Source organism: Sinocyclocheilus grahami, unplaced genomic scaffold, assembly GCF_001515645.1.
Source record: "Sinocyclocheilus grahami isolate Dianchi unplaced genomic scaffold, SAMN03320097.WGS_v1.1 scaffold268.1, whole genome shotgun sequence".
Classification (NCBI taxonomy): domain Eukaryota; kingdom Metazoa; phylum Chordata; class Actinopteri; order Cypriniformes; family Cyprinidae; genus Sinocyclocheilus; species Sinocyclocheilus grahami.
The window spans coordinates 1093120-1107134 of NW_015505447.1; the positions used below are offsets into that span (position 1 = coordinate 1093120).

At 37.0% G+C, this 14015-nt stretch overlaps 1 protein-coding gene across 1 annotated transcript in view; it reads right to left on the reverse strand.

The window, feature by feature from the left end:
* Positions 1-10890, reverse strand: part of LOC107599524 (solute carrier family 2, facilitated glucose transporter member 3-like) — a 13977-nt gene extending 3087 nt beyond the window's left edge. The window contains exons 1-6 of the mRNA XM_016291147.1: positions 10734-10890; positions 9436-9546; positions 6731-6829; positions 5942-6102; positions 2115-2355; positions 1627-1789 (exon numbers count right to left, since the gene is read on the reverse strand). Of these exons, the coding sequence (XP_016146633.1) occupies positions 1627-1789; positions 2115-2355; positions 5942-6102; positions 6731-6829; positions 9436-9450 (679 nt within the window). The 5' untranslated portion in view covers positions 9451-9546; positions 10734-10890. The remainder of the gene's footprint in view (positions 1-1626; positions 1790-2114; positions 2356-5941; positions 6103-6730; positions 6830-9435; positions 9547-10733) is intronic.
* Positions 10891-14015: the final 3125 nt, after the last annotated feature.

Consider the following 14015-nt stretch of genomic DNA (forward strand, 5'->3'; position numbering starts at 1 on the left):
GAGCTGATCCGTGCTGGTCGCTGAGGAAATACGTATTGGCTTTCACCGTGGACGAAGGGGAGTCCAGCCCGGGGTCATCACATGTGGTTGCCGCAAGCCCGCCGGCAGCACCGTTCTCATGCTCACCGGCCTCCTCTCACTCAGCCCGCCAGCAGTTCCTCACTCTAGCCGCCTGCCTCCGCTCACTCTAGGCCGCCGCCGCGTGTGACGCTGTTTCGTTGTGAAAGCGAAATTACTTTGTTTGGTCTTCCAAAAGAGGACACGACTAGAAATCAGTGGTTAAGTTGTATTTACAACACTGTTCCAGAACACTTCAACCCAAATACTCAGATGTGTGCAGCACATTTTATGGAGGACTGTTTCCTGATCCTGGTAGAGTAGACTACAATGCCGGCTGTTCTGACTCACAGACTGTAAATACGCTTTTTATATTTAAAGAATTTGCCACTGATGATTCAAACACAAGTTTTGGGCAGTGTAGAGTAGTGCTTGTTGTTTGCCATTTCTCCGATCACAAATGCAGATATGGTTTTATGTTACGCTCCGGCCTGACAGGGAATCACAGTATGGTAGGAGCGTAACATTTCCACATTTCCATCACACGCTTGAGGTATTCGGCCAATCACAACGCACCGAATAGCTGGCCAATCACAGCACACCTCGCTTTTCAGACCGATGAGCTTTGAAAAAATCGACGCGTTTCCGAAAGGCGGGGCATAGAGGAGAAACAATAATGTACAGTATGTGGAAAATAATGTGTTTTTTTTTACCTTAAACCGCATAAACACATTTGATTACACCAAATACACAAAATAATGTTAGTTTTAGCAACATCATATGACCCCTTTATCAAAACCTGTCATATTATACATGTAGCATAAATTATATCACAACTTTATCTGGCTTGTACAATACAGTGTGACAGTGTACAATTTCACCAACACCTAGCATCACCAAACAGAATTGCAAAGACTGATTGTTCAGGAAACAGGTTTCCTGAATACTTGCCAGCTGCCACTGATAGTCCCGCTCAAAGCCAGGTTTGCTGTGTTGGGCTGGTCAAGATGCTCAAACGGAACAAAATTTTGAAGATGGAGTTTTTAAAAAAGCATTTTACAGCATAGCTGTGCTAGCTGGCATATATTACACATTTATTTTAAATTAATCATCAAGCTCCAGTAAATGAAAAGCTGTATATGTTATTTAATAAAGGGCTCCTGTTTAAGCAGATGTTTTAGCTCATTTTGTCATCAGCACACTCAATTACATAGCCTAATCAGTGTTAAGTGAAAACATAAGGTTAAGTGCATTTGGCACAATTTCATTGCCACACAGAAGAACGTTATTCACCAAATAAAAAATTGTTTAGGTTCACGCTGCTGCGTGAGTGAGTGGTGGCAAATTTGGCATTTTTTTCTTTCTGACCAACGTAATCTCTTGATATTTACTCCCTCTTTTGTAAAGCCATCATGGATTTTTACATTTTCTATTGAAACAAAAGGCAATGCAAAAAATGTATTTGCTGTAGTTTGCTTTCATCACTATGAACATTCTTTCAGCCTAAGCTGTTCAGTGAAGTATGGCTGCATTTCAGTGGAGATAAAGCACACATAAACTCTTTCTTACCTTTGCGGGCCTGTTCTTCCTCATTGAGGTTAATGAGCAGGTATCGAGGGCTCTCTGGACAGAACGGAAGCAGTAAACATTGCAGAATGGCAGGTAGCACGGTTAGAGCTAGAAGTACAGGCCAGAGCTTATCTGAACCCAGCAGATACTCCAAACCAAAAACCTAGATGGAAAAGGACACGACTTATAAGAAACTTGAACATTTACAAATATCAAATTAAAACCGATTAGGTTATGATGGGATAATTTAGGCTAGCAGACTTAAAAATGGATAGGCAGATTCAATTAGAAGCTTCATGTAACAGAAGTGCATCAAAACTAATTAGAGGGGATATTTCCCCAAGGCTTTGTTGTGACACAAACATATAATGAGGCCACAAGGCTCTTGAAATGATTTACACATTTTTTATAAACCATCTGGTCATATCCAAAATCAAAAAATACTGTAAGGGCAACAAACTACATTGCTGCGACATAGAATGCTTTACCTGTGCGATTAAGATGCCAATCACGACACCAAGCTGGTGCAGGGTTCCAAAGGCCCCGCGGAGGGGAGTCGGCGACACTTCCCCAACATACATTGGAGTGAGACCAGTGAAGAGGCCACAGAACAACCCAATAATTAGCCGACCGGCAATGACCATCTCAAAGGAGGAGCAGAGAGTGCACAGTCCCATGAGACCCCCGCCAATCAGAGCCAAGATATTCACAAGGATCATAGATTTACGTCTGCAGAAAGAAAAACAGACAGACGGGGATGGAGTTCAATTGAATTAGAAACACTAATTCAGCAGTAGCGAAAATGAGAAAAATGACTGCAAGAAAGAGAAGAACACAATGTTAAGACTTACACCCGTTTTTTTGTCATAATTTTGAAAACCACAACATTTAGTCAATACTCGTCATGTTCATTTTATTGTATTTTACTCTGACTAAAATGATATATACTACTTTCAGTTGACAATAACGTGCAAAATGACAGAATAAAACATGTCAAACTGTAATAGACCCAAACATTTAAACACAAAAAAATCAATTAATAATCATTTAATAATTTAAAATGATAAAGGATTTATCAACATAATCAAAATGTAATGTTGTGAATTGTATAATTTTTGATGATTTTTCTTCTAGATTATTGCTGACGAAATCAAAAACCAGCCAAAACCAGGGAGAGTGGCAGAGAAGGCCACAGAAAAAGAACAATGGCCACTGAGCACACATGAATGCGTGCTTTGAATGTGGCTGTTCTGACAGTGTGGAGAGTGTTCAAGCAGACAGGAAGACAGAGAGGTCAACTCTTCATCTCTGAGTGCCCTCATTACAGTAAACTGCTTTTATTATTAATTAAGCATTTACTGTCCAGTAAAAGCACCATTGTGAGTAAATCTGACATAAGCTGATGTATTATCTAGCTCTGGTTTCCCAACACAACAACACAAGTGAAAAATGACTACACTAAAATTCTCTGTACATCTTTCTTATATTTTTTCCACTTTACTGATGCATAAAATAAAAGACGGGGAATGATGGGAGTAGGCCTGGGCGATAAAACGGTATCGATATTTATCGACGGTACACCTTCTTCGATAACGATATAAAAAAATGTTCGATATAGCGCACGATATTGGCACGTGCTATGAGTGACGCAGACAGCACACACAAACACGAACACATGCTGAATTGAGTGCTGTGCCTGCCTGTGATGAGGAGATTGTGAATAAAAAAGTTAGTCGAATTTAAAATAAACATTTGCATTTGAATGTTAGGTGTGCATCAGGGAGCGTCATCAGCGGCGCGTGAGATGCGGTGATAATGATGTAAGTGACGTTGTTGCATTTTAATGTTTTGTTAGTCTAGCCCACAAGATGTGCCGCTGCTGTGTTATGCATTCAAAATATTAGAGACATATAGAAGCTCAGTGCGGAGAAGATCTTGATTTGTTGCAAACCGAAACCAAGCCATTCACACAGATGCATATTCAGCGCACTTTTTAGACGGACAGATATGACTGCTGCACTCGCGTCTTACACAAGAGATGTAGCCATGCAAAGTTAAAACAGTTTAAACTTTTAGAAAAAACTTCGCAAATTTGTGGAGGTTTATTCCTTTTCACTGCATCTCTTATGTTTTTAAATGCAACCTGCGTGATGGGCGATTCGGCTCTTTGGATTAAGCAATGCATAAATACATGATGCTGTTTTGTTCATAATTGTTAATGCAATTTACGAAATAATATATAAGAGTTAATTTAGACGTAATGCACAGTTTTTTTATAGAATTTGTAGCATTTGGACCAATCAGACACACAACTTTTTGTTATATTTAACAAATAATATCGAACTCCCCATCACCTAACCAAATGGCCAATTACGAGGGTCTATGGACCCTTCCCCCGAAATGCACCTAACACCTCAGAAAGGCAGAACAGGCCTCTGGTTCCATGGTAACCAATGCTGATATCACTGGTTTTATGGCCTAAAAGGAATGCAGGGGATAAACTCCCTCATTTTCCTCATAAGAAAGACACATAATGCCCAGAGAAATGGACTGTTCTCTAATTAATTCATAGGAAAACCTTTCTTTGATTGAATACACATATCCTTCAGGCCATTGTGTATATTATTGCTGTTTTGTATTAATCTGTTGTATTATAGACTATTTTTATTCATGCTTACGATAAACCACTCATTCATATAAGTAACTCTACCATGTCTAGTATCTATGAATTCGTCTTCGGATGATCTAACTGAGAGTGCATATTACATGCTGATACCTCTGCAACATATGGATGTTCTAAGAATCATTACTAATTTCTGCATCAACACCCAAGTGAATTACATATGCAAAATACCATGCTTACAGACAAAGACTCATAAAAATCCTCAGTATTTCCAACCTCCCGCTTGGGATTTAAAATGACTACACTAAAATTCTCTGTACATCTTTCTTATATTTTTTCCACTTTACTGATGCATAAAATAAAAGACGGGGAATGATGGGAGTAGGCCTGGGCGATAAAACGGTATCGATATTTATCGACGGTACACCTTCTTCGATAACGATATAAAAAAATGTTCGATATAGCGCACGATATTGGCACGTGCTATGAGTGACGCAGACAGCACACACAAACACGAACACATGCTGAATTGAGTGCTGTGCCTGCCTGTGATGAGGAGATTGTGAATAAAAAAGTTAGTCGAATTTAAAATAAACATTTGCATTTGAATGTTAGGTGTGCATCAGGGAGCGTCATCAGCGGCGCGTGAGATGCGGTGATAATGATGTAAGTGACGTTGTTGCATTTTAATGTTTTGTTAGTCTAGCCCACAAGATGTGCCGCTGCTGTGTTATGCATTCAAAATATTAGAGACATATAGAAGCTCAGTGCGGAGAAGATCTTGATTTGTTGCAAACCGAAACCAAGCCATTCACACAGATGCATATTCAGCGCACTTTTTAGACGGACAGATATGACTGCTGCACTCGCGTCTTACACAAGAGATGTAGCCATGCAAAGTTAAAACAGTTTAAACTTTTAGAAAAAACTTCGCAAATTTGTGGAGGTTTATTCCTTTTCACTGCATCTCTTATGTTTTTAAATGCAACCTGCGTGATGGGCGATTCGGCTCTTTGGATTAAGCAATGCATAAATACATGATGCTGTTTTGTTCATAATTGTTAATGCAATTTACGAAATAATATATAAGAGTTAATTTAGACGTAATGCACAGTTTTTTTATAGAATTATTTCCTTGTGTTGACAATTTAAATGTGCTGCATTATTTTGCTCATTGCATCCTTCTGTGGCCTCGGGAGACAAACCAAAAGATTCATTGAGACCTATTTAATCTGCATATAAAACATTAGAAATTAGATATTTGTTTAATTTATATTGTGTGTTTAACTGTTAAAACAAAAAATATTTGTTGTTTGTCTCAATAAATTGGGTTAATTTAAAAATTCAGTGGTTAAATTTGAACATACAGGTAATTTGAACACCCTATGATGGAGATAATGTGAACTGGGTAATGGTTCAAACCCATAATGTCAGCATTAGCTCCATGGTGCAATGTGCTGGAAAGAAATGCATTAAGCACTAGGCCATGGCTCTGACCTCATTGTGTCTTTACCGATGACTGTAAACCTATATGAGTAATGACACGGAAGAAGTCACAAGCTTAGGATTTCTTTCTTTTGATTTAAAACGCAAAAGTTTCTGAGCACAGGATTTCCACAAAAGATATGTCAGGTTCAGTCCAAACTGGTCAACACTTGCCATATTACACATAATAGATTAATTTCCACTCACCTTCCAAATTTGTTGGCTACGACACCGACACTGAATGATCCCACCATTCCACCCACACTAAAGATGGCCACAGCAAAACTCCACACAATGGTGCACACACCCGGCTTGATGGGCTCCCCATAACGCTCCATCCATGTGGCATTAAAAAATGCCCGCAGTTTCTAAGAGGTTAAAAGGTTTTCATTTAAGATGGTCACTGCATAACTCCCATACTCCCCTTTGTGTGTGTGTGTGTGTTTTAATGTGTAACTGTTGAAATGTTCGGGGCCTTTTTAATGTTTTTAAAAGAAGTCTCTCATGCTCACCTAGGCTGCTTTTATTTCAACAGTCATACTGAGAAATATTATTACAATTTATAATAACTGTTTTCTGTTACCATACTTTAAAATTAAATTTATTTCTATAATATCATTATGAATTTTCAGAAGTCATTACTCCAGTCTTCAGTGTCACATGATCCTTCAGAAATCATTCTGATATGCTGATTTGGTGATCAATAAACATTTCTTATTATTATGAATGTTAAAAACGGCTTAATATCTTTGTGAAACTGTAATATTTTTTTTTCAGGATTCTTTAAAAAATAGAAAGTTCAAAAGAACAGCAATAATTTGAAATAGAAATATGTTTGTAACATTATAAATGTCTTTACTGTCAGTTTAACTATCTTTATCTTTAAAAAAAAATTGTACTGACCCCAACAGTTTGAATGTATATGTGTGTTTGTACTTTTGATTGGTACCACACACACACACACACACACACACACACACACACAAACCTACTAACCTGTTCGGGGGCATTGATGACTCCTGTGTTGAAGCCAAACTGTAGGGAGCCAATTACAGCCGTTAATAAAGAAAACATGAGGTAGCATGTTACCTGTTTCTGTAAAACAAGAGAGAAAAGGTTCAAGGTTAGTTATTCATCATTTTAGTTTGACTTTTTTTCTTCTTCAAATTTTGATCATAAAAACTTAATCTATTTATTTATAAAAAACAAACATTTTTGTATTCAAAATGGTCTATATTTATACAATATTTCAACAACATTAAGATGTCACGCTGATCACTTTTTCTTGAGATGTGTGTTTCTTTAAACTCAGTTTACTGGCTACTCCCATATATTCTATTGTTAACGTTTGCTTGACTGATTTCTCAAAAAGAAAATAATGAAAAAAGGTCAAGCCATTCACAAGATTAATAGATTTACGTCTGCTGAATGAAATATATAGACAGCCTGGGAGGGAGTTCAACTGAATTAGAAACACTAATTCAGCAGCAAACAGATGAAATGAGAAAAATGACAGCAATAAAGAGAAGAACAGTGTTAAGCCTTAAATCTTTTGTGTGTGTGTGTGTTTGGGTGAAAATGTCCTTTAATATTCATCATGTCATATTCATTCATTTTATTCAATTTTGCTCTGACTAAAAGGACATATACTTTGGCAGGGCTCTACAGTGCGACTGAAAACTACTGCGTGCGACTATGAAAACATATTTAGGAGCACCAGTGCGACTGACCAGATCATCATCATATTTGTGATTGTGATCGCTGAGGGGTATGGAACGATATTCCGGACAATTTTCAAATAGAATAGCAAATTGTATTTTCAATTGCGTTTTCAATATGTGGACGCATAAATTGTGACATAATCCAAATGCAATTGCAAATCCTGCATTAGCGTTTGCATTTTCGCTTTCGCGAAAGCACAGTGACGGCCAAATTTCAAATGAAAAAGCAAAGTCCATTTGCAACTGTATTTCCCATGTCTTAGGAGTTACGAGCCTGTCATATTTAAATAGCAATATTAATTACCACGTCTGCTTTTTCACTCTCGCTGCGTCGCGCATGTAACCTGCCAAAACTCAAATGGAATCGCAATTCCTTTTGCATTTGAATTTCCGATGTCTACAGCACAAGCGCTCCTAAAAAGAAAAATAAGCGTAGAGCCCTGTTTTAGTTGACAGAATAAAAACTGTCAAACTGTAATAGACCAAATTTTAACAAAATATTTATGTTATTATTTAAGATATAAAAAATATAAAACATATAGTAATAATTATTATATTAAGCATAGAATAATCTATAATTTATTTATATATAGTTAATATATAATAAATTCCAAACAATTCGATTATTAAAATGAATCACACATACATACATATTAATGTTTGCTTCACTGAATTCTCTAAAGAAATGAAAAAAGATCTAGTATTCACACTGCACTCTGCTTTGACTGATGTAGTAAATAATGGGATGTAAACATGACAGCAGCCAACAGCATATTATTAAAGAGCTCATCTTAATCATCACAAATCAGCCATGTCCTAAAATGGCCCTTCCTTCAGCTGTAAGACAACACTGCGACTACAGATTCCAGGTTTCTAGGGCAATAGGACACAGCAGTGCTGACACTGTGAATTGTGAAGGGCTGTGTGGTGCTGAGATGGTCAGACATTCGACACAGGTGACCTTAAAGATATTATTGAACTATATCAAAACAAAAGGAGTATATACTGTTCACCATAATCTGAATAAATACAGTAGTAGTTCTAGAACACGGACATCTGTGTAGGTCGATGCAGTGTTGCACAACATTTGGCCTTATCCAAGCAAAACCAACAGGATGTAACTGTCTGAAAAAAATGCAGATCAATAGCATCATTTCCTTTTAATCTGATCCTATTATTCCTATTACTCTCTCTCTCTCTCTCTCTCTCTCTTCCGTACCCAAACAAATACACTCAAGTCACGATGACTCAGTGAAAGAAGTTTCGAAGCAAACGTCATCTAACAAATGCATTCCGAGTCAAACACTCAATTTGGAAATGGAGTAAAGAGTTACAAGACAACCTTGACAGAAATGTCCCAACATCTGTATACAGCTATGAATAAAAACATCTAATCTGCTCACAACATCTTATTCCAGAATGATTTAATCTGCTGACGTTGCGAGGGTTAAGAGGATATAAATAAACGTCCAATACAACAACTTCAGCACCCACTCTGCTTCTCTCTCCTTGTCTCTCCTAAACATTTACATCCCAATAGGCCTTAATATCCTTTATATCCTATCCTCAGCATCTCGGCCACTCCCTCATTGTCATAGCAACATCCTAAGGGTAACAGCTGCATTGACATTCCTTTCAATGAGACTACAGCAAACACACTGGGATTGCACGACACTGCTGAATGATCATATTGATTGATTTCTGACATACATTCAGTGCTGAAACAAAGACTGCATATACATATAAATAATTTGCATAGCTAAAATGGTTAGTCATGCAAAGCATTTAGGCCTACATTCATTACAGTCATGATTCCTAGATGCAACACATAGGCTTACATCATATGTAAACCATTTTACGTAACTAAAATGCATTAACTGTCATATTCAAATACATGTTGAGTCTTGTGGGAACAGATCATTATACTATAGCACAAAAGCAGCCTGTGCTGATTGAGGAAAACAGGTTAAAAGGACTAACCTTCTCCCCCTCCATCGTGCCAGAGTGGAAACGTCCAAGATTGATGGATTCCGAGTGAACGTGATACTGGGCACACAATCTCCTTATGCCCGCTATTCGTGACTATTTTACCTTTTAAAAATGCAAAACTGTAAAACATTAGTAAATTAGCGTAAGTAGTGTGAGAATCATACCATTTTGTTTTTCCCTAAACAATCTGTTGCGTCTCATCTCGCGCAACATCTTTCAGCGCTCATACAAGTTAAACCACAAGTGACATATTTAGTGGCGTATAAGCCTATATATGATATTAAAATGTATAATTTAAGTAATACACAAATACAGTAGTGTTTTTGATTCGCTAAAATGCTTCATCCTGAAATGAATATCAAAGCTCGAGTAACGTTTACGTTCCTGTTGCCATAGTTACATCTTCAGGGCGAACATGTAAACTTTAACGAATTTCTGAAAACCGTTTTGGAAAGAATTATGTACAAATACGTACTTGTACTGTAAAAATAAGAGATACTGTTTTTTGACCCTCCCCCCAAATTTGTGATGCCCCCCCCCAGAACCTTCCTTCTACCGTGCAAAAACAAAACAAAACAACTCTTAAATGAATAAATACATATATAAACTATACACTGTCGTACAACAGGTGTTTCTGCACATTGCTGACTCCACTTGTTTGACAAGTGGATTTGGTAGCATCTTCTTCACCTCAGACCCGTTTTTGACCATTAAACATTTTACAGGTAATTTTTAAGCGCCAAAGCAATACTATACTATCACAGCTCTCATTACCAACAAAATATAGATCACACTGCGCATGTAACGTTACTATTTTAACATTCACCACAATGTTCACTAGCCTACTCTTCTCCGCTTATTAAAGACGCTGTTAAATTAATTTAACGTTACACTAAACAGCCAAATAAGGTCATAGAAGATGTGGCTACTACAATTATCAGCATCAGGCTATTTTGGTAAATCATCTTACGCTATTTAAATATCTGACAATTCATCCGTTGAGGCTGCAGTTACCTGCTCTCTCGTGCGTCGCGAGCACCCGTTAGCGTGCGCAGGCTTCCCGTTGCCCCACTGGCACTGAAGTCTAGAGAAATTCGCTCTGCCGGTTACGTATTCTTTTCAGTTGTCACACGCCGCAAAGACACGACCACCCGCACGTTCCCCTTTTGACGGAATACCGCCGGTCGCGCACGTAAACCCTCACCCCCGCCCCTTTATTTATCCACTAGTATTTCGCATCACGCCTTGTGACAGCTGCTCCGTCATAGCGCCTCGTGCTGTGGGGATACCTTATTCGACGAGGTTTAGGTTAGGATGCGGTGTGGGGTGGGACCATGATGCTCTGCGCGGGTGACCTTGATAGAGCATCAGCTGATGGCTGCTACCAAATAGATTCAGCGCCGGGTACCACAAACTCCAAAGGATTCAGCCATGCGGCCTTTACTTCCTGAAATTTGTAGAGCGAAAAAGGTAGTGATACAAATACTATTAGTATTTATAATATTGATCTTTTTTGTTTGTTTGTTTATCTATGAATATCCGTTGAAAAGCGCAGTAGGCACATCCCACTTGCGTTTATTCAGGCCTCAAAGAGGCACGTGAGTCATGGCAGTATCAAATTCTGCAGTATAGCAGCCCAAATTCTACTGCAGGAGGAGTCACAAGACCTCTCCAGATGATTTTATAACATAACAGGGTTGCATCATTATATACCATTTTATATATATATCATTTTTGTGCACTGTAAAAAGATTCTGCTGGTTTTTATAGATCTAAATCCACATGGAGCTGTTAACTTTAGATATATTTGGGCTAGTTGTCACACTTTTTTGGTCAGGATATGGTTTCTCTGTATTTGTTGTAGGCTGTTTGTATTTCATGTTACAAATGTAACTAAGCAGAAGTAGAAAATGTAGAAAAAAAATCAACATTGTTCTAAGAAATTTCTGATTAATCTACCTTCATAATATATTTGATGCTTGCTTTAATGCATCCTATTGTGGGATTTATCGTGTTCACTTATTTATCCATGAGCTATTACAGATAGCCTATTTGGTGATGCATGTTTTTTTCTGTTCATTAAGTTCGTTGCTATTAAGTATTGGGTAAGAGCTATCACATTTTTTAAATTTCCATTCAGTAAAAAATATGGAAAAACATATTATCAAATTAAATATCATACCAAATTTCTTAAATACATAATAGCATAAAAGGCATATGAATCTAAAAAACACAAACAACCTTCAGTATATGGTTTTGTGCTCAGTGGTCTGTAGCACGAAGAGAGATGGACAAACTCAGAGCTGCAGACTAAGTTTTGAGTTGTGCTACCCTCAGATTGTGCTACCTCCCATTGAAACAGTCGGTAGAACAATGCGACAACAAAAAAATGCTACCCATCAGATTATGCTTTATTAACGCCTATACCTACCCCAACCCTAAACCTACCCTTACATTAATGAAAATACAGTTATGTGTCGTTCAGCGTGAGAAAATTGACGCAATATTGATCTGCACATGCAGTAAGCCCTGGTAGGACAATCTGACGGGTAGGATGAAATGTCAGGACACCTGGTTTAGATCGGGATCAACTGTTGCACAACGCTCAGTATAATCGTTCTCTGTCAACTCAGGTTTGAGGCACGTGCGCCTGAAAGTGTGACACGTGCAGCAAACTGCCAATCACAAGGAACATGGAAAGCATCAGTTTGATTGACTTCTCGCTAAGAGTCAGCGCCATTCACTTTTCTGTTGAAGATGAACCGTCCTTGTATTTATATGTATATAGTTATATAGCCTATTAATTTAAATGCTAAGTTTAATATTAATTGTTAACTCATACACTCTTAAAAATAAAGGTGCTTCACGATGCCATAGAACCTTTTTGTCTAAATGGTTCCATAAAGAACCTTTAACATCTGAAGAACCTTTCTGTTTCACAAAAGGTTCTTTGTGGCGAAAGAAGGTTCTTCAGATTATAAAAAGGTAAGAAAGAGATGGTTCTTTAAAGAACTTTGACTGAATGGTTCTTTGTGGAACCAAAAATGGTTCTTCTATGGCATCGCTTGAAGAACCCTTTGAAGCACCTTTATTTTTAAGAGTGTAATTAACTATATGAATATATTATATTAATTATAATCTATCAAATATAATAAACAAAAAGATTTGTCTCTAAAATTGTATCACTATTAACTTTAACTTGTAGTTTTTAAAAATTGTTTTGCAACATATAATATAAAGGTACTGAACAAATATAAACTACAACAAAGAAATAGAAAATATACAGTATAATATAAATAATAATACAGGTACAAATTAAAAAAAATTATAATTATAAAAAAAACTAAACAGAAAAAAAGAACAGGTATGAGATCATCATATAAAAAACATAAAAGCTTCAAAAAGAGACCTAGTGCGTTTTGCTTTACTGTTTTTCAACCCAAGTAGTAACTCAATATAATTTTTCATATCTATCTGAAATAACAAAAAGTTGGGTTTTCCTTTAGCCCATTTCTGTTTATGTATATGGTATTTCCCCATAATCAAACAAAGATTAACAATAAAGGCCACATTTGGTGGTAATCTTTGTCTATTAAAATAAAAAAATACATCTTTTTCAGAAAAGTAAACTTTCATGCCTAGGCATTTACAAAGGAAACATTCCAAAACTATCCAAAACATTTAGCTATAAATGCAGTTAAAAAATAAGTGCACAACATTTTCTTTCTCAATCCCACAGAAATCACATATAACATCTACATCAGTACGAAATCTAAGAAAAAGAGTTTTAACAGGGTACACCAGATGGAGTATTTTAAAATGTACTTCTCTCACCTTATTTGTTATGCAATATTTTTTAGGCAGCAACCATGCATATTTCCAGTCAATGCACTCAAATTTAGAATGCCAGTATGTTTTAGAAGATATTGGGCTGTGTTCTGTTAGTAACTTCCTGATAAAGTAATTATTCCATTTTCTATCATTAATAGTAACTCCGTTAATTGCAACACTTTAATTTGTAGTGAGATAAAGGGGGGTGGCTTTATTGTGTCAGATATATGTTACTTTGCTCAGAGCTGATTGGTCCAGCTTGGTTGCAGTCTCTTACTCAGAATATGGGAGCAGGGTAGCAGTGTAGCGTAAGTTACCATGGTGGCGAAACCCGCTCAAAACCAACCCACCTTCTTGAGCTCGAAATCTCAGAGTTTGCTCAAACTTACCTGGGTAAAAACTGAAACCGGCTTCGTGCTACAGGCCACAGAAGTGTTCATATCATGATACTGTCCTGCCATCCTCAGGACGCAATATAGAACTGCACATTAGAGCTTGTAATTCAAAAACACTAGCATCATAATAGGGCATCTGTTCTCACAGAAATGTGTACTGTAGATTTGTGAAATAATTTTTTTTGGTACATTTATTGACAATGAATACAAACATTAAGCCTCTAGTGCCACTAACCATTAAAGTGCTCTGCAAATAGGATGGTCAGTATAAATATATAAATATACTGAAATTTGAGAATTGTCATTTTACCTTTATAAAATGTATTTCCTTTTGATCACATTGTA